At 51.5% G+C, this 26,389-nt stretch overlaps 1 protein-coding gene across 2 annotated transcripts in view; it reads left to right on the forward strand.

Moving 5' to 3' along the window:
• Positions 1 to 26,389, forward strand: part of ST6GALNAC3 (ST6 N-acetylgalactosaminide alpha-2,6-sialyltransferase 3) — a 377,640-nt gene that overhangs the window by 218,844 nt on the left and 132,407 nt on the right. Inside the window, exons 4-5 of one of the 2 annotated variants that reach the window (XM_083157784.1) lie at positions 8,799 to 8,906; positions 11,123 to 11,596. The exons of the other annotated variant lie outside the window; for it this stretch is intronic. Coding sequence (XP_083013910.1) covers positions 8,799 to 8,906; positions 11,123 to 11,303 — 289 coding nt within the window. The 3' untranslated portion in view covers positions 11,304 to 11,596. Of the gene's footprint in view, positions 1 to 8,798; positions 8,907 to 11,122; positions 11,597 to 26,389 lie in introns of those variants that run through there. 2 annotated transcript variants of the gene reach the window in all.

Genomic DNA, 26,389 nt, shown 5'->3' on the forward strand with positions numbered 1-26,389 from the left:
GGAAATGATGGTCGGCACGTGAGAATGCCGACACTTTACTGTTCCCAATCCACATATATGGTAAAGTTGAAAACAAAAATTTTAATAAATTACGTTGACATTTTATGCGTCAACCATTGCCATGTTGATCATTTGCTTGTTGAGCTTTGTCTATGTTGATTTGGTCCACGTCGACCATATGTTGTTACCATATTGACTATCGACACCGTCAACCTATTTACAGAGACCCCTGACATCGCCATTTCCTTAGGGTCTTCGGAAATATGAAGAGCAAAGTCCCTGTATTATACTGTATCCTGAACAAACGCCATATTTAAGACATCACCGGAATTATGGAGTCACTGGCAGCCAGGCCGGCATCGAGGGCCCGACGGGAAAACAACGGCATTACAGAAATCATTGTTGAATGTCACTGTAATCACCTGGGTTGTTCTAGAGTTCCGTGGACCAGCGAGACCCGCGCACATCCCTCCAGATCAGGCCAATAACAGGCCGGTGAATCTGTGCCTGAGAATTCCGTCTGTTTTAGCTCATTTACTCCGTCTACTCTCGTTATACCGTGAATTCATTAGAAATAAAATATTTTTACCTCTTCCAGTTGATTCGTTCTCCTGAAAAAAATAAAATATAGAAAATAGAAGAGAACTCCCCTCGGGGGCCTGTAGCGGATCACCGGGCGAGCCAGGTAATGCTCTTTTAATGAGGACCATGTGTCAGGATATCATTTCTAGATGCTGCGGTGTAAAATCAGCTTTTTATGAGTTTGTAAAGCAGAACTTAAAATGAAACGTTACACGGTCTTCTCCGAGCCGGCGTCCTGCTCCCCGGGGGGAAGTGTGACATTATATTCCAATTATAATTTTGTTTCTAGCCACATAATAGAATGTGTTTACCTGTCCAGGAACAGCAAATTTTGATTATGGGAATTCGTAGAAAATCAAATAGAAATGCTTGTGTGTAACTCGCCGGCTGACGGTAACCGCAAAGGCGCAGCACCCAGAGATACGGGGATGATCTCAGCGCAATCAGCGGTTGCGGCCCCAGAGGTTACATAAGAGCGCATTGGGGACAGGAGGTCATTATGTCAAAATGACAAAAAAAATCTGTAAATCGATAAGGGACAATAAGCCGCAACATTGAGTAAGCATCAAAGCCTCGCTACGTTACCCACAGCTGCTGCGCCGCAACACGGTAGGCCGTTAGGTCCATCGCTTTTAAAAATATAGCGCAAAACTTGCCTGAGCATATTCTGATTGGTCACCTTAATAAGATATGCACTAATAGGTAGGGCCATCCATAAGAATTTGGGTCCCCCTGGCAATAATTCGCTGCGGGGCCCATCTCCGTAAGGGACGAGTTTGGGAAACGTGATACAGTATCTCAGCATGTCGTTAATGCCGCTTTAGAATGAAAAATTTGCAGATAAATCAAAGACACGCTGCTTCGGAATACGCAGTCGCTGGTTCTAATATGCCCCAGAATTGGCGCCAATACGTTTTCATAGCCGTATGCCATCAGATTCTAGTTGTCATTTATTAAGCTCAGTCCATGAAATGACGGTTACACGCTGATTGGTAGCTCTGGTAAATTTCTTCACGTTAATGCTGGCGGCGGGCAGCTAAGGGGGGCGGAGATGCGGCGGGATGAGGCGGCCAATGCAGGAATGTCTGGACTGTTTTTGGGGTTGCCGTTTGATGATGTCACAGGCAACCGCTGCGATTGGAAAGATGGCGGTGGTGCGGCTGCCTTTGACGCCAAGCTGCGCAGGCAGGGGTTGATTCTACTTGCAAGGATTGCGACAATTCCAAGGCGGTCCGCACATGCTGCGAAACTGCAACTGATGCTGAATTACGCCCTAAATTCTCTGTTAGTGTGACAGTAATAGATAATCTAGGTAATCCTCTGGGGTTAGAAAATAGGCCCCTTCCTTCTGCAAGAATGGTGATAAAAAATGGGGGCCGCTCCTTCAGAGGAAGTGCTGAGATGACTAATGGAGACTTTCAATCTAAGGGCCAGATTCTCTTAGCTTCAAAAGTGATAAAATGGAAAGTGATAAACAACCAGCCAATCAGCTCCTGTCTGACATTTTTCAAACACAGGCTGTGACATGGCAGGTAGGAGCTGATTGGCTGGCTTTTTATCACTCTCCATTTTATCACTTTTGAAGCTTAGAGAATCTAGCCCTCAATAAGGACAGTGGAAATCCCCAGAGACCGGTGCGTTGAGGATCAGGTGAGGATCTCCATTTGCTGGGATTCAGGAAGCTAAGTAAATACAACTCAGCTGTACAGGGGCCTCGAGCTGCGATTGTGATGGAAATTGGCAGGAGAAGGGGGGCAGTAGTTACCCTTCCCATGGAGCCCGGACGTAATGCATTTCTGGAATCAGTGCTGCAGGAGATGTTAACACTGAGCAAGTAAAGAGATAGAACCCAGGTTCGGTCTGGAAGCGCATTATTGGAGAAAGATGCTATATATGTATATAAAATTATTATTATAACCGTAATTAAAATTGGGTCCGCTCTTTTTGTCGCAGACCTTGGCGTAAATTCCATCACATTCTACACGAAGGGCCTGATTCAGCTGAACACATGGCTGCAAATTTGCAGTCAGTTAAGCCACCGCCCTGCTACAGTGAAATCCCGCCTTGCGTATGGATGCGTTCAGCTACGCGTCCATTCGCAAAGATGCAAATATGTCAAAAACCCATCAGGACAGGCTCGCCATCGACTGATTTTTAAACTGTGCATATCCGGCCTGGTGGAGATGTCACACACCCTCCCCTAAAATGCTCAGGCACGCCTGCGTTTTCCCTGACACTCCCAGCAGTTTTCTAGACACGCCTTCTTTTTTCTTAGCACTCCCACTAAGCATCCGGTTACCGCCCCCAGGCGCCTACGTCCTGTCAATCACTTTGCTTTAGGGTCAGTAGATTCACGTAGAATAGTTGTGCGACTTTTGTACATCTGTGTGCAACTGAGTCTGGCTCTGTGTAGACAGTGCCGCAATGCGCCGGCTTTTCCTTGCGCCAAGTTGCATTTTGCTTCATCTGCGGCTCGCTGTGTGTGTAAAATGAATTCCTGCGCAGCCCGGCGTCTCCAGCACACGGTGAGGGGTGTTGCTCTGCGTCTGCAATGTAAATAAGATATAGTCTCAGAGCGCCAGGCATCTCACGCCATGTGGCGCACTGAAGTTTGGCGTCAGAGGAATTTGCTGTGTGACTTCGCCCAGCAGGGATCATGTCTGAATCGGGCTCATAGAGTAGATGGTTGTATATATATCATATCACCTATTGCACATGGGGACGGTCGGGAAGTGTGATCAGGTTACGTGCAGTGTGCATACAGTACGCATGTTTCGCGCTTCGTGATTGGATTTGCTGGTGAGAACTTGGATCCAGTCTAGTCCTACTCTATATACGCTCAGTATGGGAGATACAGATTATCGTCTATGCAGAGGCCGCAACATATGAGACAAACACAGGAATATGATAGGGCCATTCATGCCGATCGCCTCAGTGTTGCCCCCAGTGGTCCTCCTGCATATTGGAGAGTAGAGGTTGAGGGTACCATGGCGCGATTCTCACTGAGTTGCCTTATGAGGGCCGCCATTGGGGGGGGGGGGCTCTCTGAGGACTCCAGTCCTGGGCCCGGATAGAAAGGGGGCCCAGAACCAGGACTGGTGTCTATCAAGTATAATTTGTCATAAACAAAGTTCACATTTGTTGGCACACCAGGGTTTCTAGAAGGGGCCCTGCCTATTTTTTTCAGCCCCCACCATTTCTGACGGCAGCCCTGTGCGATATCAAGGTCCAACTCTTCCAGTTTAGTCTGGTCAGTTCCAGTTTGAGGACTCTGTCCCAACTGGGTGAAAAGGTTAGGTGCTAAGCCTCATTCACTGTACGTGGCAGCGGGGAATGGGTGCATGTGCCTAGTATCTCCACAGGTTCCCCCAACCTTGACCTTGGGCCCCTGGCACTGGACTCGGTCACAGAGCCTCCAGCAATCATTGAGGGATGCTGTAAGCTTTGGCTAGGAGGACCTACCAACCCTTTTCTTCAGTAGGTCTTTTGGCTATGAGGGGTTTGAGGAGTAACAGGACCTTCTCCTTTAGAAGAGGGTCCAAAGTCCTACACCGCAGCACATTTTTGTCACACACAGGGTGTTGAAACCTCATCAGGCACAAAAATATACCGTGCGACGTCACAGCATTGCTGTGCAGCTGAGTGGAAGCTGTAGGTTGTCAAGCCTCACATTGCCCTGAGCCACCGGACCCCGGTATATGGGGCTGTGCTAATGGCTGTACATTTCCAGCACCAGAACAGTCATCACACCAGCATTTGCTTCATGAGTCCAGGTTTACAAGTGGAAATAGCAGGGGTGATCTTCTTTGACCGGAGAAGAAGATATTGGCGGGAAGCAGCGGTATCCGGACCCCAGGGAGCGTCACCTAATGAAGACTTATTGTGCGGTGACATTTGCAGTCTCAGGTTCTGTGCATGTGACTGAGCTGAGAGAAAGGCCCAGCGCTGGCGCTGTCAGGGATTGGAATAGGAGGACAGCCGCCTGTGAGATGGGATCTCTGCAATAATGCCGCTCTGTTATTGTATTCGGTGCCCAGGTCACCCTGCTGATACAATGATCCTCAGTTACACCGCATACTCGCAATGTGCGCACATTCCCCTACATACATATTTCATTGGATTGAAGCTCCCCGCTGACTGCGATGAACAATGCAGGACGTGTGATGCACAATTCAGAGACACCGGATTACATGGAAGAAGGAACATTCTGTTCTGTGCTTTCCGCCATGCCGGGAGGGCTTGATGGGACTTGCAGTGCTACAAATGATTTCAGCAGGAAACTGACAATTCTCATCTGGTTCCCTGCACCGTGTTGCAGCCCTGCGGATCTAAATCAATTTGCAGCTGTGTGGCTACACGTCTGTTCTCAGTGACGGGAACAAGATCTTTATGTAAAAATAAATGAAAATACCAGAAAATAATCCCACATTAAATAAAGTCCTGCGCTCACCTGAACTGGGCCAGCTGCGGACTAATGTAGCTTTCGGCGCAAGAGAAGGCCGCTAATGTTCCCGGTGCGTCTGACCGCGCCACAAAGTCCTGCGCACGCGGGCACAACATCATACTTGCCGTCGCTTTAACTAGGCCAGAAATGTTTAGGTCGTTTAACAGACTCCGTGAAGAGTAGGTCACCCTGACGCCCGCCTTGTTAAATAAGCGGGAAAGAGGGGGGGGGGGATGTTATCCTGGCCTTGCCCTTTGTTGGGGAATCCGTGATTTGTGGCCATTATGGGAACTGGTCCTAATGACTACAAGTCCTCCTCCTAAGTAATCAAGACTCGTTCTTGTGTGTGTGTGGGGGGGGGACACTACTGCCTAAATAAAGCACACCCTCAGCTTTTTTGACCCAAACCCACATTTACTCTTCCTGATACCCTTTTTTGGAATGATTTAAGATGGCAAGGGCCCCAGGTGCCACCCTCAGCCCCATCAGCCTTTCCCAAACCATAGCGCTAATTATCTCCCCTTTGCGGGGATTATTCTCCTCTTCAGTAGGTTATGGTTTTATTGACTTTTAAAGGAAAGTACGATTGGCGTTTGATCCTAAAATACGTTTTGCACAGGTCAATATAGACAATTCCTAATAACTGGCAGTTTTTTTTTCTATTAGCTTTGATCAGTTTATATTATTTTAGTGAAGTGTCTCCTGCTTATCCCAAAATGAAGAACGTCTATATGGAAGACATCTTTGCTGCACTGGATGCAGTTTTTGGCTGTCAAACTTCTACGTCGCCACATCCACACTTTCACTTGTGGAGCTGGACAGGGGGTATTGGTGGCAGTGTGGTGTTGGGGGGGGGGGGCAGTAGATTTATTTGCTTGGGGTGCAGAGAACCTTACACCGGCCCTGGATACGTATATGTATAAAATATAGTATAGAAATATATAATACATCCACTTCAATATTACACTTTTACTGCAGACGGAAGCCAGTAACAGGGTTTTTCCATCAGCTTTATTTCATCCTCTCCGAAAACATTATTTATTCCGATAAATCCCACTTCTTTATTCAACAATCTTGTCTCCGAAACAAGTCATTAACCTCCCAGAACCTCATTTCCCTGCTAGACGTTCTCCCGCAGTCCTGCCCCCCCCCCCCCCTGCATCGCCACTGTAACACAACCAGGTGTGCCAGCAATATGTCACAGTCCCCCATCCCTGTATCTGCAGACAGAGGGTTTTCCTCCTCGCCAGGTAATTGGCACGAGGACAGTTTGGGTGGAGGGGGGGGGGGGGGGGGGACAGGGGACATTATTCTGCCTACCTATTCATGTGTAGGATTTTGATTCCGTATAAAATGAATGTTGTAAACCCTAGGTCGAGAAACTAATAGAATTTCTACTTTTACCTGCTGATCCGCAGCCTCCGGGCGAGATTGAGTGTCAGGCGGCAGTCAGCGTGTGGAGTGAAGCAGTACTTCTGAAATACAGAATGGAAAAATCTCCCTTCACTGCTCTTCCAGAAAAGTACAAATTGTAACTGTGGGGAAGACGGGCGGAATACAGAATACCTACAGTATGTAGCTCTGTGGGGACGGGGATTACTACACCTGTGCGCACTGCTATCACCTATGTACCTGACAGATGTCACCGCCGCACACTGCTGGACCTGTTCTCGGGGTTATTACTCTAAGGTACAGATCGCTTAGGGCTTATGAGGCACTTGCCTAGCGATGGCACTTCCAGGGGGGCAGCGCAGCAATTTTTTTATTTTTCATAATATCCACATGGGAACGGTAAAATGTGGCAAGCAAAGCTAGGTACACTAATTGAGGGTGCATGTTGACAGGTGTCGACATCAACACAAAAATCCATGAAAAACTCATGCCGACATTTTCACACGACGACCGTTTCTACGTTGTCCTTTTTTTGTCAAAATTTTGTCCATGATTGTCAACTTATACACGTTGTCCTTTTGTCATTTTACTACTACTGTGGGAAATGTGTATAAGGAACAATACTGGATGGCATAACAGGTATAAGGGGTACTACTGTGGGGTGTGACGTGAATAAAGGGCACTTCTATGTGGTGTACTATGAAGCAGGGGAGATACATGTGGTATAATGTGAATAAGATTGTGTTACTGTGTGGTCTAATTTTAATTGGTGGGGGGGGGTACTGTTTTGCGACCACGCCTCTCTCCCTTTATAAAATACTGGAGGAAGGGTTTAAGTGATTTAAAAAAAAAAAAACATTTAATAACAATTTGTATTGAAATCCATTTAATATTCGTAGCCTGAGCGTTACGAATACAAACAATTACAGTATGATTAAGTGGAACTCTAAACAATAGTCCGTATTATTATCGGAGAGATTATTGCTGAGCGTTACGCAGTGACCGGAGATAGAGATTCATGGTTGCAATATAACAGGACAGGTCCCCTGCTGATAAGGATCCGTATAGCCATACATATTGCAGCACGTTAGAACACGGTATAGAACCTCTATGCTACATGACGGCCCCATACAGAGATATATATTACCTGCAGGCAGCCGACTTTAATCTCTGACGGAAAATCTATTATTAATTTATCTTGTTTCAGGAATTTTAAGGCTTAGAGTGAAATATTAATTAGAAAATAAAGTAGGTTTTGTTCCCGTGTTAATAACGCACGGAATTTAATTCGGTCTCTTGTTAGTATGAAGTTTATTGGTTGCAAAGACCTGGAACAAGCGTTATCCGCCTGATTTAGCTGAATGTATAGATGCAGCGTCCGCCTAGGAGCAGGGATCTGTGCACTGGTGTTTCCAGGTGTGTGCGCTCCGATTTACACAACATCATGGGCCCAGAATGTGTTCACAATCGTACAAACGGAGAAATCCGTTCGTGATCACCCACCATCGAATGGATTCCCCGCTGTTCGCAAGCACCACGTAAGGTCAGCCTTACTCAGCACTGCGAAGGTGTGCGCTAATGATGTCAGCAGCTGCCCCCTCCCAACGGTCGACACCCCCAGAAAACACAGTGTTACCGCCTTCGCTTGCTCTGTACAGACAGCTTGCGCATGTGCATAGTGTACTGAGCGCATGCATATTGGGGCATATAGGACAGAGGCTAGGTTTATGTAGAAGCAGAATTTAGTTTTGCAGCAAGGAGTCCTCCCATAGTCCTACGCATTATTTATAAATGTGGGAGGGTAACGGGGTCTCACTTCTCAGACGCAAACTGCACAGAAGTCATTTTTGTTGCCCGATTTAGCTTGAGTCACTGAATTACTAAAATTGCAATTGGGCGATTTTGGCAATTCTACACATGCGCAAGAGCTTAAACTGCGCGGCGCATTCTGGAAAATGTGACCGCAGTCTAAGTGACGAATGATGGTTCCTGGCAGCTGGGTGACATGGCAGCCCGGCGCCTGCCTTAGCAGCTAGGATGCAGAGAGAAGGGGCTACCCTAGTTATGCCAGGCTTCCCCACCGGCCCGCAGCTGCCGCCACTATACTGGCAACTCAGAATAAGCCTCATTATGGTCGTTAGAGGCCACTGTAATTTTGAGTCCCACAAATGAATTATGGTTGTGTTTTGTCCTGCCCCTGATGAAGGGCTAGCTGAGTGGGAAATGGCCAATGAGTACAGGGCAGACAGGGCCCCGAATGTAGTCTGCCGGTGTCTCCATTGTGCCGTCACCGGCGTACCACAGTGTGATTGGCTCACGTCATAATGTGACCTGTCTGATCTCTCTGCTCAGATCTCTCCCGGTTCTCTGTGTCTTGCAGGGTTCAGTCGGGATCGTATCTCAGCACTGGTTGGTTCACGCTGATCCTGGCAATGGACGCCTGCGATGGGATCCACGCCTACGGAATGATAAACGACACATATTGCAGGTAAGGTGATCAGGGATCCATGTACCGGGCAGTACTATAAATGTACAGTGTTCCTAATCTCACTTGTAGTTATAGCCGGCATAGGGTGTCACCAGTAACACAACCTTCTCATCTCTGACATAGCACATATCGATAGCTCTGTAGACCAATAGACATCTTATAGGCCAATAAGGGGCAGCCATGATTATTAATATTAACTATTATTTATAAGGTGCCATAAAATGAATGCAGCGCCGTACAGGGTAAAAAGGAATACAAACTGCAGGAGAACACCACCAGCATCCCAAAAAGCACCATCTCCCTCACGAGCAGGGCCCTCTCTCCTCATGCTTTTCTTAGAATATAGCTCTGCCACCCTGATAATTGTGTGTCCTGCCCCCGATTGAACAGTCTTTATTTACCATGTACTTGTCCTAAATTGCCTTGTACTGTAATTCACTATTTATTTGTTTTTTGCTCATCAATGTACTGTCAGGTGCTGCTGAACCCTTGTGGCGCTATATAAATATACAATCTATATAAGTTGAAGAGTGTGTGTGCATGTCTGTCACATTGCTGAGACACTGTGGCACTCAGAGCCGCCAAATTTGGCAATAAGGTACCTCTGGACATTTATAAAACACCAAGGTTCAATTTGCCTTTGTTCATGGAAAAAAGATTGACGATCTGGGAAACTGATGATTGAAGGAACAACTCCACACCTGATTTTATTGCTATCATTCAGTATGAATGCAAATACATACACTATGTACTGTAGTGCAACTCACACATTTACACATTGGGCAGATACACACAACACACACACACATACATAACACACCACACACAGTACAACACACACCCACATACACTACAACACACACACAAAAAAAACAGGAAAACACACACACACATCTAAACATTGCACAGATACACAAGCACTCAACACACACTTAAATATTGCACAGATACACACAGCACACTACACACACATGTATACGTAACGCACCTCACACACTTACACATTGGTTAGATACACACAACACAACACACACACACATAACATACCACTCACAGTACAACACCCACCCACATACACTGCAACACACACACACAAAAAAGTACAACACACATGAACACACAAAAAATAAATGCATCATAGGTGCTAAATCTCAGGAGTGGATGTGGAATTCATCAACACACACAAGCTATCAAGTCAAACAAAAACTCCATACCTGATTTCATTGCGGTCATTGAGTATCAGTGCAAACACATTGTAACATGATGGTGGAGGTATTAACATATTACAACCTTGGGCCTTGGCACAGCATAAGACGAAATTTTACAGCAATTTTAGAAATTAAAACCCCCCCCCAAGGTTTTCCCGGGCAACGCACCTGCCCCCCCCCCCCCCCCTCCACCCAACCATCCCTGTCTGCGGCCTAACCCTCACCCTCCACACCTAAGACCCCCTTAGTGCCTAAACCTAAACAATCCCGCCCCCCCCCACACACACACACATTGACGCAAGACTCCACATACAGTACTGTACTTACAGATTCCAGCGTTGGTATTCTGGGGCAGATTTATTAAGCCTGGTGAAGGGATAAAGTGGCCGGTGAGAATGCAGCAGCCGATCCACTCATAACTGCCATGTTTCAAACACAGCCTGTAACATGACAGTTTGGGGCTCATTGACTGGAGCGTTGTCACCGGCCACTTTATAACTTCACCAGGCTTAATAAATCTGCTCCTTTGTACCATGTCAGAGTTCTGGCACCAGGATTCCGACCATCGAATATTAACTGCATCCCGGTATGATACGATTTAAGGGTGCATTTAAAAAACCAGTAGGTTGGTTGGGTGCCGAGATCTAGAGGATGGCAGTACTTGAAGCAAGGCGACGGTGAGAAGAAGGGGCCAAGGTGGAGGAGAGGTGTTAGTGAGAGAAGGAGCTGAGATGACCGGCGGGAGCTTTAAGTTGAGGTCAGATATGGTGAGGAGGGGATAAGACTTCATCAATGTGGGCAATACCCCAGGTCTGAGCTGAGGGCTAGCAATGTCCAGATTCCCGTGTGTGATATAGTTGGTGGGCTAAGCGCGGCTGCGGGTGGAAAGCAGACCAGCAGATTTGCATTCATGGTCTGGTTACCGTTCAAAACACCCGTTTTCTGTCCAAAAACATTTTTTTCTTTCCTAAACACAAATCATCTTTCAAACCCCATACTTTGTTTCAGGACGAACAGTTTCCGGAGAGTTCCTTATCATTACTACGAACCAGGGAAATACGAGTGTGAAGAATATATCCTGCATGAAAACGCTCCGTACGGCGGACATAGATTTATGACAGAAAAACGCGTCTTTGCAAAGTGGGCGAAGCTGCACAATATAACATTTACCAACCCGGTCTGGTCCTGACCTTAATATAACGAAGACAGCACGTGTCTGGAACACTCAGCAGAATCACCCCGACAACCTACTGTGCGTTGTATGCACTTTATGCAAAAGGGATTGGTTTAAAGTGAGGTTTCCTCCTAATTAGACGTTGTTACCTAGATATTGTCACACAAGGGCAATATATGGTTCCCTGTAAGGAAATGACACAGGAGCCCACAGCTAGTCTGATGCAATAAGGCCACGGTGGTATGCGCCAACCAACCAACGTTCTAGAACGGGTTGGGATCATTTGGTCTATTGCATTATGGTAGAAAGTCATTAGGTCAAATCCATTAGGTCGACATGCTAAAAGGTCGACATGATTCTAGGTCGACATGGGAAAAGGTCGACATGATTCTAGGTCGAAAGGTCATTAGTTCGACAGGTCATTAGTTCGACAAGGTCATTAGTTCGACATTGTCTATGTCGACATTCACAAGGTCGACATGGGGTTTTTCACTGTTTTTTTTACCTGAATGTCAACACAGTCGACATGGACACAGTTTAAAGTGCACTGCATCCCCTCGCATCGCTCGCTGCGCTCGCAATGCGTCGGGCACGGTGCCTCGCTACGCTCGGCACACTATTTTATTCTCCCACCACGCCCTAGTGGATGGTAGGGCATGAAATACCGCCTGTCGGCACATGTTGGCTCAAAAAACAGTGAAAAACTCCATGTCGACCTTGTGAATGTCGACATAGACAATGTCGAACTAATGACCTTGTCGAACTAATGACCTGTCGAACTAATGACCTTTTGAACTAGAATCATGTCGACCTTTTCCCATGTCGACCTAGAGTCATGTCGACCTTTTAGCATGTCGACCTAATGGATTCGACCTAATGACTGTCGACCATAATGCAGTAGACCAAATGACCGCATCCCTCTAGAACACGGTACTGTACAGATCCCACTACAATCTGTTACGTCTTACCTTACCTACAGAGCTCTGGTTATTTGGTAGTGTCAGTGTTACATGCACCCCTGCCCAGCCTGGGTACAGCCCTAATTCTACCATACTGTATGTATTGATTTTTTTTAATGTATCATTTGGGATTTTACGTATTGATAGCATCTGTGTAATGTTATGTCCTTTTGTCTTTTTCTTTTGATATTCGTGTTGTTCTCTGAGCAAACATTTTAATCTCACATTTTCTGTTCTTGACTGTATTGTTCCTGCAGAGATGAACTAGGGATGGCCATCGACCATCGATGATTTGAAAACATCGATGGTTTATGGCCGATGTTGAATACTTTTGCCATCGAGGGGGGAGAACCAGATGTTTTGCTTTTTGCATTATTGGAAAACCATCGGTGGCCGTCTCTAAGTTGAACTCAGACCTATCATCGTTGTCTTGAGGAGCAATTATCAACCTTTGGTTTCTTTAACGCCCCATGTTGTCTGTGGCTGGACCCCAGGCATGGAAGCGGGTATGGATCATTGGATAGACAGCAACTACGTCAACAAGCATTAGGTCGACACCACCAGGTCGACATGCATGAAGATCGACATGACTGAAGGTCGACATAGGTTAGGTCAACAGGGTCATTAGGTTGACACAATAATTATGTCGACATGGGGAAGGTTGACAGTCAAACAGTCGACATGGGGGTTTCATGTTTTTTGTCCCGAATGTCGACACAGTCTACATGGACACAGAAACGTAGCACCGCGTCCCCTCACATGGCTCGCTGTGCTTGCCATACTTCGGGCTCGGTGCTATGTTATTGTTATTCTCCCACCACGCCCCAGTGGATGGTAAGGCATGAAATACCGCCCGTCGGCACATGTCGGTTCCAAAAAAGTGAAAAACCCCATGTCGACCTTTTGACTGTCGACCTAACCCATGTCGACCTAACCCGTGTCGCCCTTCAGCCATGTTGACCTTCCTGCATGTTGACCTAGTGGTGTCGGCCTAATGCTTGTAGACCTAGAGACTGTATCGCATGGAAGCAGTGCATGATGGGAAATGTAGTTCAATGCCAAAAAAGCATCGGGTCTCAGCCTCTACATACAACAGTGGAAACAGAGCGGGCTAGACAGGGCCAATAAACCACCGCTACTCTGCAAAGTACATGCAGCCCGATTCAGACCTTGCGATTATTGGATGGCCATGCATACGGTACACTGTGCGCATGCCCGTATGATTGACACCCTGCAGCTGTTTGGGGGCAGTAACCCTGCGTTTTCCAGGAGTGCCCCAGAAAATGCAGGCGTTCCCCAGCCGTTGGGAGGGTCGGCGGCCTCCTTCTCCCTATGGCCTTCACAGCGCTGAGTGAGTCTGGACCTGGCGCTTGTGAATGGAGGGAATACTTTCAATGGGGAATGATTTCAAATGGACCTACCTCTGTGTGCACGGCTGCAAACACATACACAGCCCTGCACATGGGCGGGATTACCTGCTCATCTGGCTCCGAACACTAGCAGCCCAGTGAGCAGGACTGAATCGGGCCCATGAAAAAAACTGATGGTTTTGCTGGAATAGATCTTTCATTGACAGAATTCTCCTTAAAAACTTATTTTACGGAACTGAAAGTGGGGTTATCTGGCACAGGCCTCATGTTGTTGGGGGTCCCCGATGACAGGAGGTGGGGAAACCGTTCTCTCACAAGTCTGGGTGCCACCACTAGAGTGGGAGTGGCCATCTTGCAAGGGGTGTGGCTACCACTTCAGACAGTGCCACGTTTCTTCCACGTTCCTCTTTACCTACACTGTAGCACTAGTGTCCATACCACTGTGAGGTGCATGTCGCACCCCCTCTCTAAGCAACATGAAGTGGGACACACCTTCATTTCAGGTGGTTTACAGAACAGCCTCCTAAAATCTAGGACTATGCCACCAGTACCAGGACTTTGTGTCCGCATCCCCCCTCCGACCTCTTCTTATTTTTGTCTTAAATTTTGTTTCTGTTTGTCTGGATCATGTCCAGCTGTTGTTCACCTCCAGGAAAGCTGCAGGAACAGTTAGTTCCGCCCACAGCGCTATCTCATTGACCTTCAGTGCACCCCGCTGTGGCTTCCCACACTTAGACGTAACAGCCTTTGGTGTCCACATGTTACTGTATCCGCCTGCACACAGCCAAATTACTACCACTCAGGCCTCTTGTGCTGTGCATTAGAATAGGGGTAGTTAGGAGGCGCCCCGGTAATTCCGCATACGACGCACGCATGCCAGGTGTGTCTACCTACCTGGACCTCAGATCCTGAACGCTGTTGTAATAACAAGTACTGTGAACAAATACTTGACATAATTATGCTTTAAAAGGACGTTCCTCTTTGTAGACGTTGAATTGACAAATGATTTTGTATTGCTGTTTTTTTATGAAGCATGAAGAATGATAACGGAACTTTTATATCAGTATATTTTTTTAGTTCAGCTGTTTGTAGCAAGCAACTTGTTTTATACATATCTACTTCATATACACAATACCTCTCAGTGCTGAGCACATGATGCTGTGGTAGCATATTACATGTATGTATGTGTATACAGGGTTGCTAAAATGAGAGTTCCCTGCTTTGAGAGCATTCTGGAGATAGTTATAAGCCTTGAGTACTTCAGAGTAAAAATAATCTATAATATACTACTGCAGTTACAAATTTTGCCCACCAGGTGGTGGTGTGGCGATTTAGTCACTTGAAGAGTTCATTGTGTCCTCCATTGTAATAAACAAAAGTTTCCATTCCAAGAATAGCAAACCTCTAGAGCAGAACATAACATGTCACGTAGGATAGATAACAAGCACATCTAAGAATGTCTTACAGATTGGACATGATACACCTGGTTCTTAAAAAACCTCCTTAAACAAGCAATACATAGGGTTGAGGTCCAATAACCGGGGTTGGCGAGATGTCTGACAGCAGCGGCAGATGACCTGTTCTTCGGTGAAGTGTTGCCTTTGCAATTACAATGCTCTTCAAGTGATTTGTATTGTGACAAAATTTACAACTAATCAATTTCTTCAATAAATAGCTGGAACATCTTCTGTAGCACCTGTTTTTCTAGTGATGTCCCATTACTCGCTCCAGAGTGCCTTAAGTAGGGGTACTTTACCTAAAACATCCCTGCACATGCATAATTACAAGGGTGGTTCAATAAGTAAGGTAACAAGACCTGTCATGTATGTAATGTTCTCTATTTCAGGCTAGTTTCCCACCAGAGCAGGTAGACCACCGCATTCGCTCACAGCCATTAGAATGAGCCTCATATCAGCCGTACTGTCCCAACATCAGCTGTAAGATGGCTGGGCTGGTGGACACAGTCACACGTTGAGGTGCGAAGTGTGATCCGATTTCTGCGTCTAAGGCAGCAGAGATTTATCACCAAAGTGTTGAGGTGTAAGACGATAATATCATGTTATGTGACTAGGGTTGTGGCACGGCCTTAGATAACAGACGTTTAAGATAAGCTGCGATCCGGCCGGCCAAGCACTTCCACCACAGACCTACAGTCCTGACCTGGCTACAAAGCCCCTGGGTAGTAGATACCAGTGGATCAAATGCTTACTCAAGTATGGGGGAATATGTGAGAAAATAATCTGTACCAACACCATACTATTGAGTACATGTTTATGTACAAGATGAATACATTCACATATTGAGAGGTCTTGTTACCTTATTTATTGAACCTCCCTTGTACATCGAATATAGAAATATACTGTATGTGTATATATATATATATATATATATATATATATATATATATACACAAATATATGTAGATACTGTATATTGATGTCTGTAGTTACTGGACAGTGCGCGTTTTACCGCATACTGAATTTTGTAGTGTACCAATGCTTCTCATACTGAATGATGTCACTGTTGTTCCTGCCGTGTTTTTGTCTCTGATGTCACCTTTCTGTATGTTTTGTTTAGGACTTAGCAGAAATTGTTTCTTTGTTATCAGATATAAATTCTTTGGGAACATTCATGAAACCTTTTTTGTAACACATTTAAATAAATAAACTTTTTTGTATACAGATTGTTACATACCTGTATTGTTACTTTTATCTGTTCTGGTCATAACATGACATTGATATACAGCAGTGGTTCCCAAACTGTGCGCCTAGGCTCCCTGGGGTGCCTCAGGGCACTTGCAGGGGTGCCTTAGGTTGGTGGTCCAGAACCAATTCAAATTATATATGGCCCATGAAACAGGAAAAATCAGTGCTTGGGGCTCCCAATTATAAAATATGTGTGGAAACAGAAGTGAATCGTGTTCCTCACCACATAACTGGACCTAAGGATGACATATAAGGATGACATATAAGCACAACTTATTTCATTTAATTTTTTTTTTTTATTCTTGGTAACAAACTTTGGTCTAGGGGTGCCCTGAAAAATATTCTGATACACTAGGGTGCCGTGATTCAAAAAAGTTTGGGAACCTCTGATATACAGTGTAAAGACTGAAGGAAGCTTGAAGAAATCATGTGACTACTGTACTGTAAGTAACATATATGTAAGATAACATACAGAAATGAGCGACTGTCACGGATGAGGTACACCACACCACAAAACTCATGCACAAAGAGAAAACTGGTATTACGAAAAACAAAAGCATTATAGTTTTAAATTACAGAACGTAAAATAAAGTTTTGTGGTTCAATTGGTTGACAGTGTCCAGGCAGTGTATAACAATGGGGGAGCAGATGCCACGGAAGGGGGGGGGGGGGGGGGGGCAGGGTCTCAGCAGAATCCATGCGGTCTGCTGTCTTTGTTTTTATGTTTGGGGGTATCGATTTGTATGTTGTAGCTCATGAATCCCCAATTGATGTATCTCGGTCCCCTCCACATCCTCTTGCATGGTAAAGTATGAAAAAGATGTGAAAAACTCATGTCGGCGATACGGTCTGTCAACCATTATCACATCTACCCTTTGACTATGTTGACTTGAATGTCGAGCCTGCCAGCCTGTTAGAATGCAGCAGATAACGCCGCCTGCTCCCATGGTGCGGGTGTCCCTGCCGGCCCGTTAGATTGCAGCAGACAACGCCAGCTGGTCCCATGATGCAGGTGTCCCTGCCAGCCCGTTAGATTGCAGCAGATAATGCCGGCCTGCTCCCATGATGCGGGTGTCCCTGCCAGCCCGTTAGAATGCAGCAGATAATGCCGGCTGCTCCCATGGTGCGGGTGTCCCTGCCAGCCCGTTAGATTGCAGCAGATAATGCCGGCCTGCTCCCATGGTGCGGGTGTCCCTGCTGGCCCGTTAGATTACAGCAGATAATGCCGGCTGCTCCCATAATGCGGGTGTCCCTGCCGGCCCGTTAGATTGCAGCAGATAACGCCGGCTGCTCCCATGGTGCGGGTGTCCCTGCCGGCCCGTTAGATAGCAACAGATAATGCCGGCCTGCTCCCATGGTGCGGGTGTCCCTGCCAGCCCGTTAGATTGCAGTAGATAATGCCGACGCTGCTTCCATGGTGCGGGTGTCCCTGCCGGCCTGTTAGAATGCAGCAGATAACGCCGCCTGCTCCCATGGTGCGGGTGTCCCTGCCGGCCCGTTAGATTGCAGCAGATAACACCGGCCTGCTCCAATGATGCGGGTGTCCCTGCCGGCCCGTTAGATTGCAGCAGATAATGCCGGCTGCTCCCATGATGCGGGTGTCCCTGCCAGCCTGTTAGATTGCAGCAGATAATGCCGGCTGCTCCCATGATGCGGGTGTCCCTGCCAGCCCGTTAGATTGCAGCAGATAATGCCGGCCTGCTCCCATGGTGCGGGTGTCCCTGCCGGCCCGTTAGATTGCAGTAGATAATGCCGGCGCTGCTCCCATGGTGCGGGTGTCCCTGCCAGCCTGTTAGATTGCAGTAGATAATGCCGGCGCTGCTCCCATGATGCGGGTGTCCCTGCCAGCCTGTTAGATTGCAGCAGATAATGCCGGCTGCTCCCATGATGCGGGTGTCCCTGCCAGCCCGTTAGATTGCAGTAGATAATGCCGGCGCTGCTCCCATGGTGCGGGTGTCCCTGCCAGCCTGTTAGAATGCAGCAGATAACGCCGCCTGCTCCCATGGTGCGGTTGTCCCTGCCGGCCCGTTAGATTGCAGCAGATAACACCGGCCTGCTCCAATGATGCGGGTGTCCCTGCCGGCCCGTTAGATTGCAGCAGATAATGCCGGCTGCTCCCATGATGCGGGTGTCCCTGCCAGCCTGTTAGATTGCAGCAGATAATGCCGGCTGCTTCCATGATGCGGGTGTCCCTGCCAGCCCGTTAGTTTGCAGCAGATAATGCCAGCCTGCTCCCATGGTGCGGGTGTCCCTGCCGGCCCGTTAGATTGCAGCAGATAACACCAGCCTGCTCCAATGATGCGGGTGTCCCTGCCGGCCCGTTAGATTGCAGCAGATAATGCCGGCTGCTCCCATGATGCGGGTGTCCCTGCCGGCCCGTTAGATTGCAGCAGATAATGCCGGCTGCTCCCATGATGCGGGTGTCCCTGCCAGCCTGTTAGATTGCAGCAGATAATGCCGGCTGCTCCCATGATGCGGGTGTCCCTGCCAGCCCGTTAGATTGCAGCAGATAACGCCAGCCTGCTCCCATGGTGCGGGTGTCCCTGCTGGCCCGTTAGAATGCAGCAGATAATGCCGGCTGCTCCCATGGTGCGGTTGTCCCTGCCAGCCCGTTAGAATGCAGCAGATAATGCCGGCGCTGCTCCCATGGTGCGGGTGTCCCTGCCGGCCCGTTAGATTGCAGCAGATAATGCCGGCCTGCTCCCATGGTGCGGGTGTCCCTGCTGGCCCATTAGAATGCAGCAGATAATGCCGGCTGCTCCCATGGTGCGGGTGTCCCTGCTGGCCCGTTAGATTGCAGCAGATAATGCCGGCTGCTCCCATGGTGCGGGTGTCCCTGCCAGCCCGTTAGAATGCAGCAGATAATGCCGGCCTGCTCCCATGGTGCGGGTGTCCCTGCCGGCCCGTTAGATTGCAGCAGATAACGCCGGCTGCTCCCATGGTGCGGGTGTCCCTGCCGGCCCGTTAGATTGCAGCAGATAACGCCGGCTGCTCCCATGGTGCGGGTGTCCCTGCCGGCCCGTTAGATTGCAGCAGATAACGCCGGCTGCTCCCATGGTGCGGGTGTCCCTGCCGGCCCGTTAGATTGCAGCAGATAACGCCGGCTGCTCCCATGGTGCGGGTGTCCCTGCCGGCCCGTTAGATTGCAGCAGATAACGCCGGCTGCTCCCATGGTGCGGGTGTCCCTGCCAGCCCGTTAGATTGCAGCAGATAACGCCGGCTGCTCCCATGGTGCGGGTGTCCCTGCCAGCCCATTAGATTGCAGCAGATAACGCCGGCTGCTCCCATGGTGCGGGTGTCCCTGCCAGCCCATTAGATTGCAGCAGATAACGCCGGCTGCTCCCATGGTGCGGGTGTCCCTTCCAGCCCGTTAGATTGCAGCAGATAATGCCAGCCTGCTCCCATGGTGCGGGTGTCCCTGCTGGCCCGTTAGAATGCAGCAGATAATGCCGGCTGCTCCCATGATGCGGGTGTCCCTGCCAGCCCGTTAGATTGCAGCAGATAATGCCAGCCTGCTCCCATGGTGCGGGTGTCCCTGCTGGCCCGTTAGAATGCAGCAGATAATGCCGGCTGCTCCCATGGTGCGGGTGTCCCTGCCAGCCCGTTAGAATGCAGCAGATAATGCCGGCGCTGCTCCCATGGTGCGGGTGTCCCTGCCGGCCCGTTAGATTGCAGCAGATAATGCCGGCCTGCTCCCATGGTGCGGGTGTCCCTGCTGGCCCGTTAGAATGCAGCAGATAATGCCGGCTGCTCCCATGGTGCAGGTGTCCCTGCCAGCCCGTTAGAATGCAGCAGATAATGCCGGCCTGCTCCCATGGTGCGGGTGTCCCTGCCGGCCCGTAAGATTGCAGCAGATAATGCCGGCCTGCTCCCATGGTGCGGGTGTCCCTGCCAGCCTGTTAGATTGCAGTAGATAATGCCGGCGCTGCTCCCATGATGCGGGTGTCCCTGCCAGCCTGTTAGATTGCAGCAGATAATGCCGGCTGCTCCCATGATGCGGGTGTCCCTGCCAGCCCGTTAGATTGCAGTAGATAATGCCGGCGCTGCTCCCATGGTGCGGGTGTCCCTGCCAGCCTGTTAGAATGCAGCAGATAACGCCGCCTGCTCCCATGGTGCGGGTGTCCCTGCCGGCCCGTTAGATTGCAGCAGATAACACCGGCCTGCTCCAATGATGCGGGTGTCCCTGCCGGCCCGTTAGATTGCAGCAGATAATGCCGGCTGCTCCCATGATGCGGGTGTCCCTGCCAGCCTGTTAGATTGCAGCAGATAATGCCGGCTGCTTCCATGATGCGGGTGTCCCTGCCAGCCCGTTAGTTTGCAGCAGATAATGCCAGCCTGCTCCCATGGTGCGGGTGTCCCTGCCGGCCCGTTAGATTGCAGCAGATAACACCAGCCTGCTCCAATGATGCGGGTGTCCCTGCCGGCCCGTTAGATTGCAGCAGATAATGCCGGCTGCTCCCATGATGCGGGTGTCCCTGCCGGCCCGTTAGATTGCAGCAGATAATGCCGGCTGCTCCCATGATGCGGGTGTCCCTGCCAGCCTGTTAGATTGCAGCAGATAATGCCGGCTGCTCCCATGATGCGGGTGTCCCTGCCAGCCCGTTAGATTGCAGCAGATAACGCCAGCCTGCTCCCATGGTGCGGGTGTCCCTGCTGGCCCGTTAGAATGCAGCAGATAATGCCGGCTGCTCCCATGGTGCGGGTGTCCCTGCCAGCCCGTTAGAATGCAGCAGATAATGCCGGCGCTGCTCCCATGGTGCGGGTGTCCCTGCCGGCCCGTTAGATTGCAGCAGATAATGCCGGCCTGCTCCCATGGTGCGGGTGTCCCTGCTGGCCCATTAGAATGCAGCAGATAATGCCGGCTGCTCCCATGGTGCGGGTGTCCCTGCTGGCCCGTTAGATTGCAGCAGATAATGCCGGCTGCTCCCATGGTGCGGGTGTCCCTGCCAGCCCGTTAGAATGCAGCAGATAATGCCGGCCTGCTCCCATGGTGCGGGTGTCCCTGCCGGCCCGTAAGATTGCAGCAGATAATGCCGGCCTGCTCCCATGGTGCGGGTGTCCCTGCCGGCCCGTTAGATTGCAGCAGATAACGCCGGCTGCTCCCATGATGCGGGTGTCCCTGCCGGCCCGTTAGATTGCAGCAGATAACGCCGGCTGCTCCCATGGTGCGGGTGTCCCTGCCGGCCCGTTAGATTGCAGCAGATAATGCCGGCTGCTCCCATGGTGCGGGTGTCCCTGCCGGCCCGTTAGATTGCAGCAGATAACGCCGGCTGCTCCCATGGTGCGGGTGTCCAGGCCGGCCCGTTAGATTGCAGCAGATAACGCCGGCTGCTCCCATGGTGCGGGTGTCCCTGCCAGCCCGTTAGATTGCAGCAGATAACGCCGGCTGCTCCCATGGTGCGGGTGTCCCCGCCAGCCCATTAGATTGCAGCAGATAACGCCGGCTGCTCCCATGGTGCGGGTGTCCCTTCCAGCCCGTTAGATTGCAGCAGATAATGCCAGCCTGCTCCCATGGTGCGGGTGTCCCTGCTGGTCCGTTAGAATGCAGCAGATAATGCCGGCTGCTCCCATGATGCGGGTGTCCCTGCCAGCCCGTTAGATTGCAGCAGATAATGCCAGCCTGCTCCCATGGTGCGGGTGTCCCTGCTGGCCCGTTAGAATGCAGCAGATAATGCCGGCGCTGCTCCCATGGTGCGGGTGTCCCTGCCGGCCCGTTAGATTGCAGCAGATAATGCCGGCCTGCTCCCATGGTGCGGGTGTCCCTGCTGGCCCGTTAGAATGCAGCAGATAATGCCGGCTGCTCCCATGGTGCAGGTGTCCCTGCCAGCCCGTTAGAATGCAGCAGATAATGCCGGCCTGCTCCCATGGTGCGGGTGTCCCTGCCGGCCCGTAAGATTGCAGCAGATAATGCCGGCCTGCTCCCATGGTGCGGGTGTCCCTGCCGGCCCGTTAGATTGCAGCAGATAACGCCGGCTGCTCCCATGATGCGGGTGTCCCTGCCAGCCCGTTAGATTGCAGCAGATAATGCCGGCTGCTCCCATGATGCGGGTGTCCCTGCCAGCCTGTTAGATTGCAGCAGATAATGCCGGCTGCTCCCATGATGCGGGTGTCCCTGCCAGCCCGTTAGATTGCAGCAGATAATGCCAGCCTGCTCCCATGGTGCGGGTGTCCCTGCCGGCCCGTTAGATTGCAGCAGATAATGCCGGCTGCTCCCATGATGCGGGTGTCCCTGCCAGCCTGTTAGATTGCAGCAGATAATGCCGGCTGCTCCCATGATGCGGGTGTCCCTGCCAGCCCGTTAGATTGCAGCAGATAATGCCAGCCTGCTCCCATGGTGCGGGTGTCCCTGCCGGCCCGTTAGATTGCAGCAGATAACACCGGCCTGCTCCAATGATGCGGGTGTCCGTGCCGGCCCGTTAGATTGCAGCAGATAATGCCGGCTGCTCCCATGATGCGGGTGTCCCTGCCGGCCCGTTAGATTGCAGCAGATAATGCCGGCTGCTCCCATGATGCGGGTGTCCCTGCCAGCCTGTTAGATTGCAGCAGATAATGCCGGCTGCTCCCATGATGCGGGTGTCCCTGCCAGCCCGTTAGATTGCAGCAGATAACGCCAGCCTGCTCCCATGGTGCGGGTGTCCCTGCTGGCCCGTTAGAATGCAGCAGATAATGCCGGCTGCTCCCATGGTGCGGGTGTCCCTGCCGGCCCGTTAGATTGCAGCAGATAACGCCGGCTGCTCCCATGATGCGGGTGTCCCTGCCAGCCCGTTAGATTGCAGCAGATAATGCCGGCTGCTCCCATGATGCGGGTGTCCCTGCCAGCCTGTTAGATTGCAGCAGATAATGCCGGCTGCTCCCATGATGCGGGTGTCCCTGCCAGCCCGTTAGATTGCAGCAGATAATGCCAGCCTGCTCCCATGGTGCGGGTGTCCCTGCCGGCCCGTTAGATTGCAGCAGATAATGCCGGCTGCTCCCATGATGCGGGTGTCCCTGCCAGCCTGTTAGATTGCAGCAGATAATGCCGGCTGCTCCCATGATGCGGGTGTCCCTGCCAGCCCGTTAGATTGCAGCAGATAATGCCAGCCTGCTCCCATGGTGCGGGTGTCCCTGCCGGCCCGTTAGATTGCAGCAGATAACACCGGCCTGCTCCAATGATGCGGGTGTCCGTGCCGGCCCGTTAGATTGCAGCAGATAATGCCGGCTGCTCCCATGATGCGGGTGTCCCTGCCGGCCCGTTAGATTGCAGCAGATAATGCCGGCTGCTCCCATGATGCGGGTGTCCCTGCCAGCCTGTTAGATTGCAGCAGATAATGCCGGCTGCTCCCATGATGCGGGTGTCCCTGCCAGCCCGTTAGATTGCAGCAGATAACGCCAGCCTGCTCCCATGGTGCGGGTGTCCCTGCTGGCCCGTTAGAATGCAGCAGATAATGCCGGCTGCTCCCATGGTGCGGGTGTCCCTGCCAGCCCGTTAGAATGCAGCAGATAATGCCGGCGCTGCTCCCATGGTGCGGGTGTCCCTGCCGGCCCGTTAGATTGCAGCAGATAATGCCGGCCTGCTCCCATGGTGCGGGTGTCCCTGCTGGCCCGTTAGAATGCAGCAGATAATGCCAGCTGCTCCCATGGTGCGGGTGTCCCTGCTGGCCCGTTAGATTGCAGCAGATAATGGCGGCTGCTCCCATGGTGCGGGTGTCCCTGCCAGCCCGGTAGAATGCAGCAGATAATGCCGGCCTGCTCCCATGGTGCGGGTGTCCCTGCCGGCCCGTAAGATTGCAGCAGATAATGCCGGCCTGCTCCAATGGTGCGGGTGTCCCTGCCGGCCCGTTAGATTGCAGCAGATAACGCCGGCTGCTCCCATGATGCGGGTGTCCCTGCCGGCCCGTTAGATTGCAGCAGATAACGCCGGCTGCTCCCATGGTGCGGGTGTCCCTGCCGGCCCGTTAGATTGCAGCAGATAACGCCGGCTGCTCCCATGGTGCGGGTGTCCCTGCCGGCCCGTTAGATTGCAGCAGATAACGCCGGCTGCTCCCATGGTGCGGGTGTCCCTGCCGGCCCGTTAGATTGCAGCAGATAACGCCGGCTGCTCCCATGGTGCGGGTGTCCCTGCCAGCCCGTTAGATTGCAGCAGATAACGCCGGCTGCTCCCATGGTGCGGGTGTCCCTGCCAGCCCATTAGATTGCAGCAGATAACGCCGGCTGCTCCCATGGTGCGGGTGTCCCTTCCAGCCCGTTAGATTGCAGCAGATAATGCCAGCCTGCTCCCATGGTGCGGGTGTCCCTGCTGGCCCGTTAGAATGCAGCAGATAATGCCGGCTGCTCCCATGATGCGGGTGTCCCTGCCAGCCCGTTAGATTGCAGCAGATAATGCCAGCCTGCTCCCATGGTGCGGGTGTCCCTGCTGGCCCGTTAGAATGCAGCAGATAATGCCGGCTGCTCCCATGGTGCGGGTGTCCCTGCCAGCCCGTTAGAATGCAGCAGATAATGCCGGCGCTGCTCCCATGGTGCGGGTGTCCCTGCCGGCCCATTAGATTGCAGCAGATAATGCCGGCCTGCTCCCATGGTGCGGGTGTCCCTGCTGGCCCGTTAGAATGCAGCAGATAATGCCGGCTGCTCCCATGGTGCAGGTGTCCCTGCCAGCCCGTTAGAATGCAGCAGATAATGCCGGCCTGCTCCCATGGTGCGGGTGTCCCTGCCGGCCCGTAAGATTGCAGAAGATAATGCCGGCCTGCTCCCATGGTGCGGGTGTCCCTGCCGGCCCGTTAGATTGCAGCAGATAACGCCGGCTGCTCCCATGATGCGGGTGTCCCTGCCGGCCCGTTAGATTGCAGCAGATAACGCCGGCTGCTCCCATGGTGCGGGTGTCCCTGCCAGCCCGTTAGATTGCAGCAGATAACGCCGGCTGCTCCCATGGTGCGGGTGTCCCTGCCGGCCCGTTAGATTGCAGCAGATAACGCCGGCTGCTCCCATGGTGCGGGTGTCCCTGCCGGCCCGTTAGATTGCAGCAGATAACGCCGGCTGCTCCCATGGTGCGGGTGTCCCTGCCGGCCCGTTAGATTGCAGCAGATAACGCCGGCTGCTCCCATGGTGCGGGTGTCCCTGCCGGCCCATTAGATTGCAGCAGATAACGCCGGCTGCTCCCATGGTGCGGGTGTCCCTGCCGGCCCGTTAGATTGCATCAGATAACGCCGGCTGCTCCCATGATGCAGGTGTCCCTGCCAGCCCGCTAGATTGCAGCAGATAACGCCGGCCTGCTCCCCTGGTGCGGGTGTCCCTGCCAGCCCATTAGATTGCATCAGATAACGCCGGCTGCTCCCATGATGCGGGTGTCCCGGCCGGCCCGTTAGATTGCAGCAGATAACGCCGGCCTGCTCCCATGGTGCGGGTGTCCCTGCCGGCCCGTAAGATTGCAGTAGATAATGCCGGCGCTGCTCCCATGGTGCGGGTGTCCCTGCCAGCCCGTTAGATTGCAGCAGATAACGCCGGCTGCTCCCATGGTGCGGGTGTCCCTGCCAGCCCGTTAGATAGCAGCAGACGGCGGGGCTGCTCCCATGGTGCGGGTGTCCCTGCCAGCCCGTTAGATTGCAGCAGATAACGCCGGCCTGCTCCCATGGTGCGGTTCCCCCCTTCGAGCCCGTTAGATTGCAGCAGATAACGCCGGCCTGCTCCCATGGTACGGTTCCCCCCTTCCAGCCCATTAGATTGCAGCAGATAACGCCGGCCTGCTCCCATGTTGCGGGTGTCCCTGCCAGCCCGTTAGATAGCAGCAGACGGCGGGGCTGCTCCCATGGTGCGGGTGTCCCTGCCAGCCCGTTAGATTGCAGCAGATAACGCCGGCCTGCTCCCATGGTGCGGTTCCCCCCTTCGAGCCCGTTAAATTGCAGCAGATAACGCCGGCCTGCTCCCATGGTGCGGTTCCCCCCTGCCAGCCCGTTAGATTGCAGCAGATAACGCCGGCCTGCTCCCATGTTGCGGGTGTCCCTGCCAGCCCGTTAGATAGCAGCAGACGGCGGGGCTGAGTGGCTGCTGTCAGGTAGAGAATGAGATTCTGTTACTTCATTACGTGTTTTCTTGTC

The sequence above is a fragment of the Crinia signifera genome, chromosome 8 (assembly GCF_055691185.1).
Source record: "Crinia signifera chromosome 8, ASM5569118v1, whole genome shotgun sequence".
Lineage (NCBI taxonomy): Eukaryota > Metazoa > Chordata > Amphibia > Anura > Myobatrachidae > Crinia > Crinia signifera.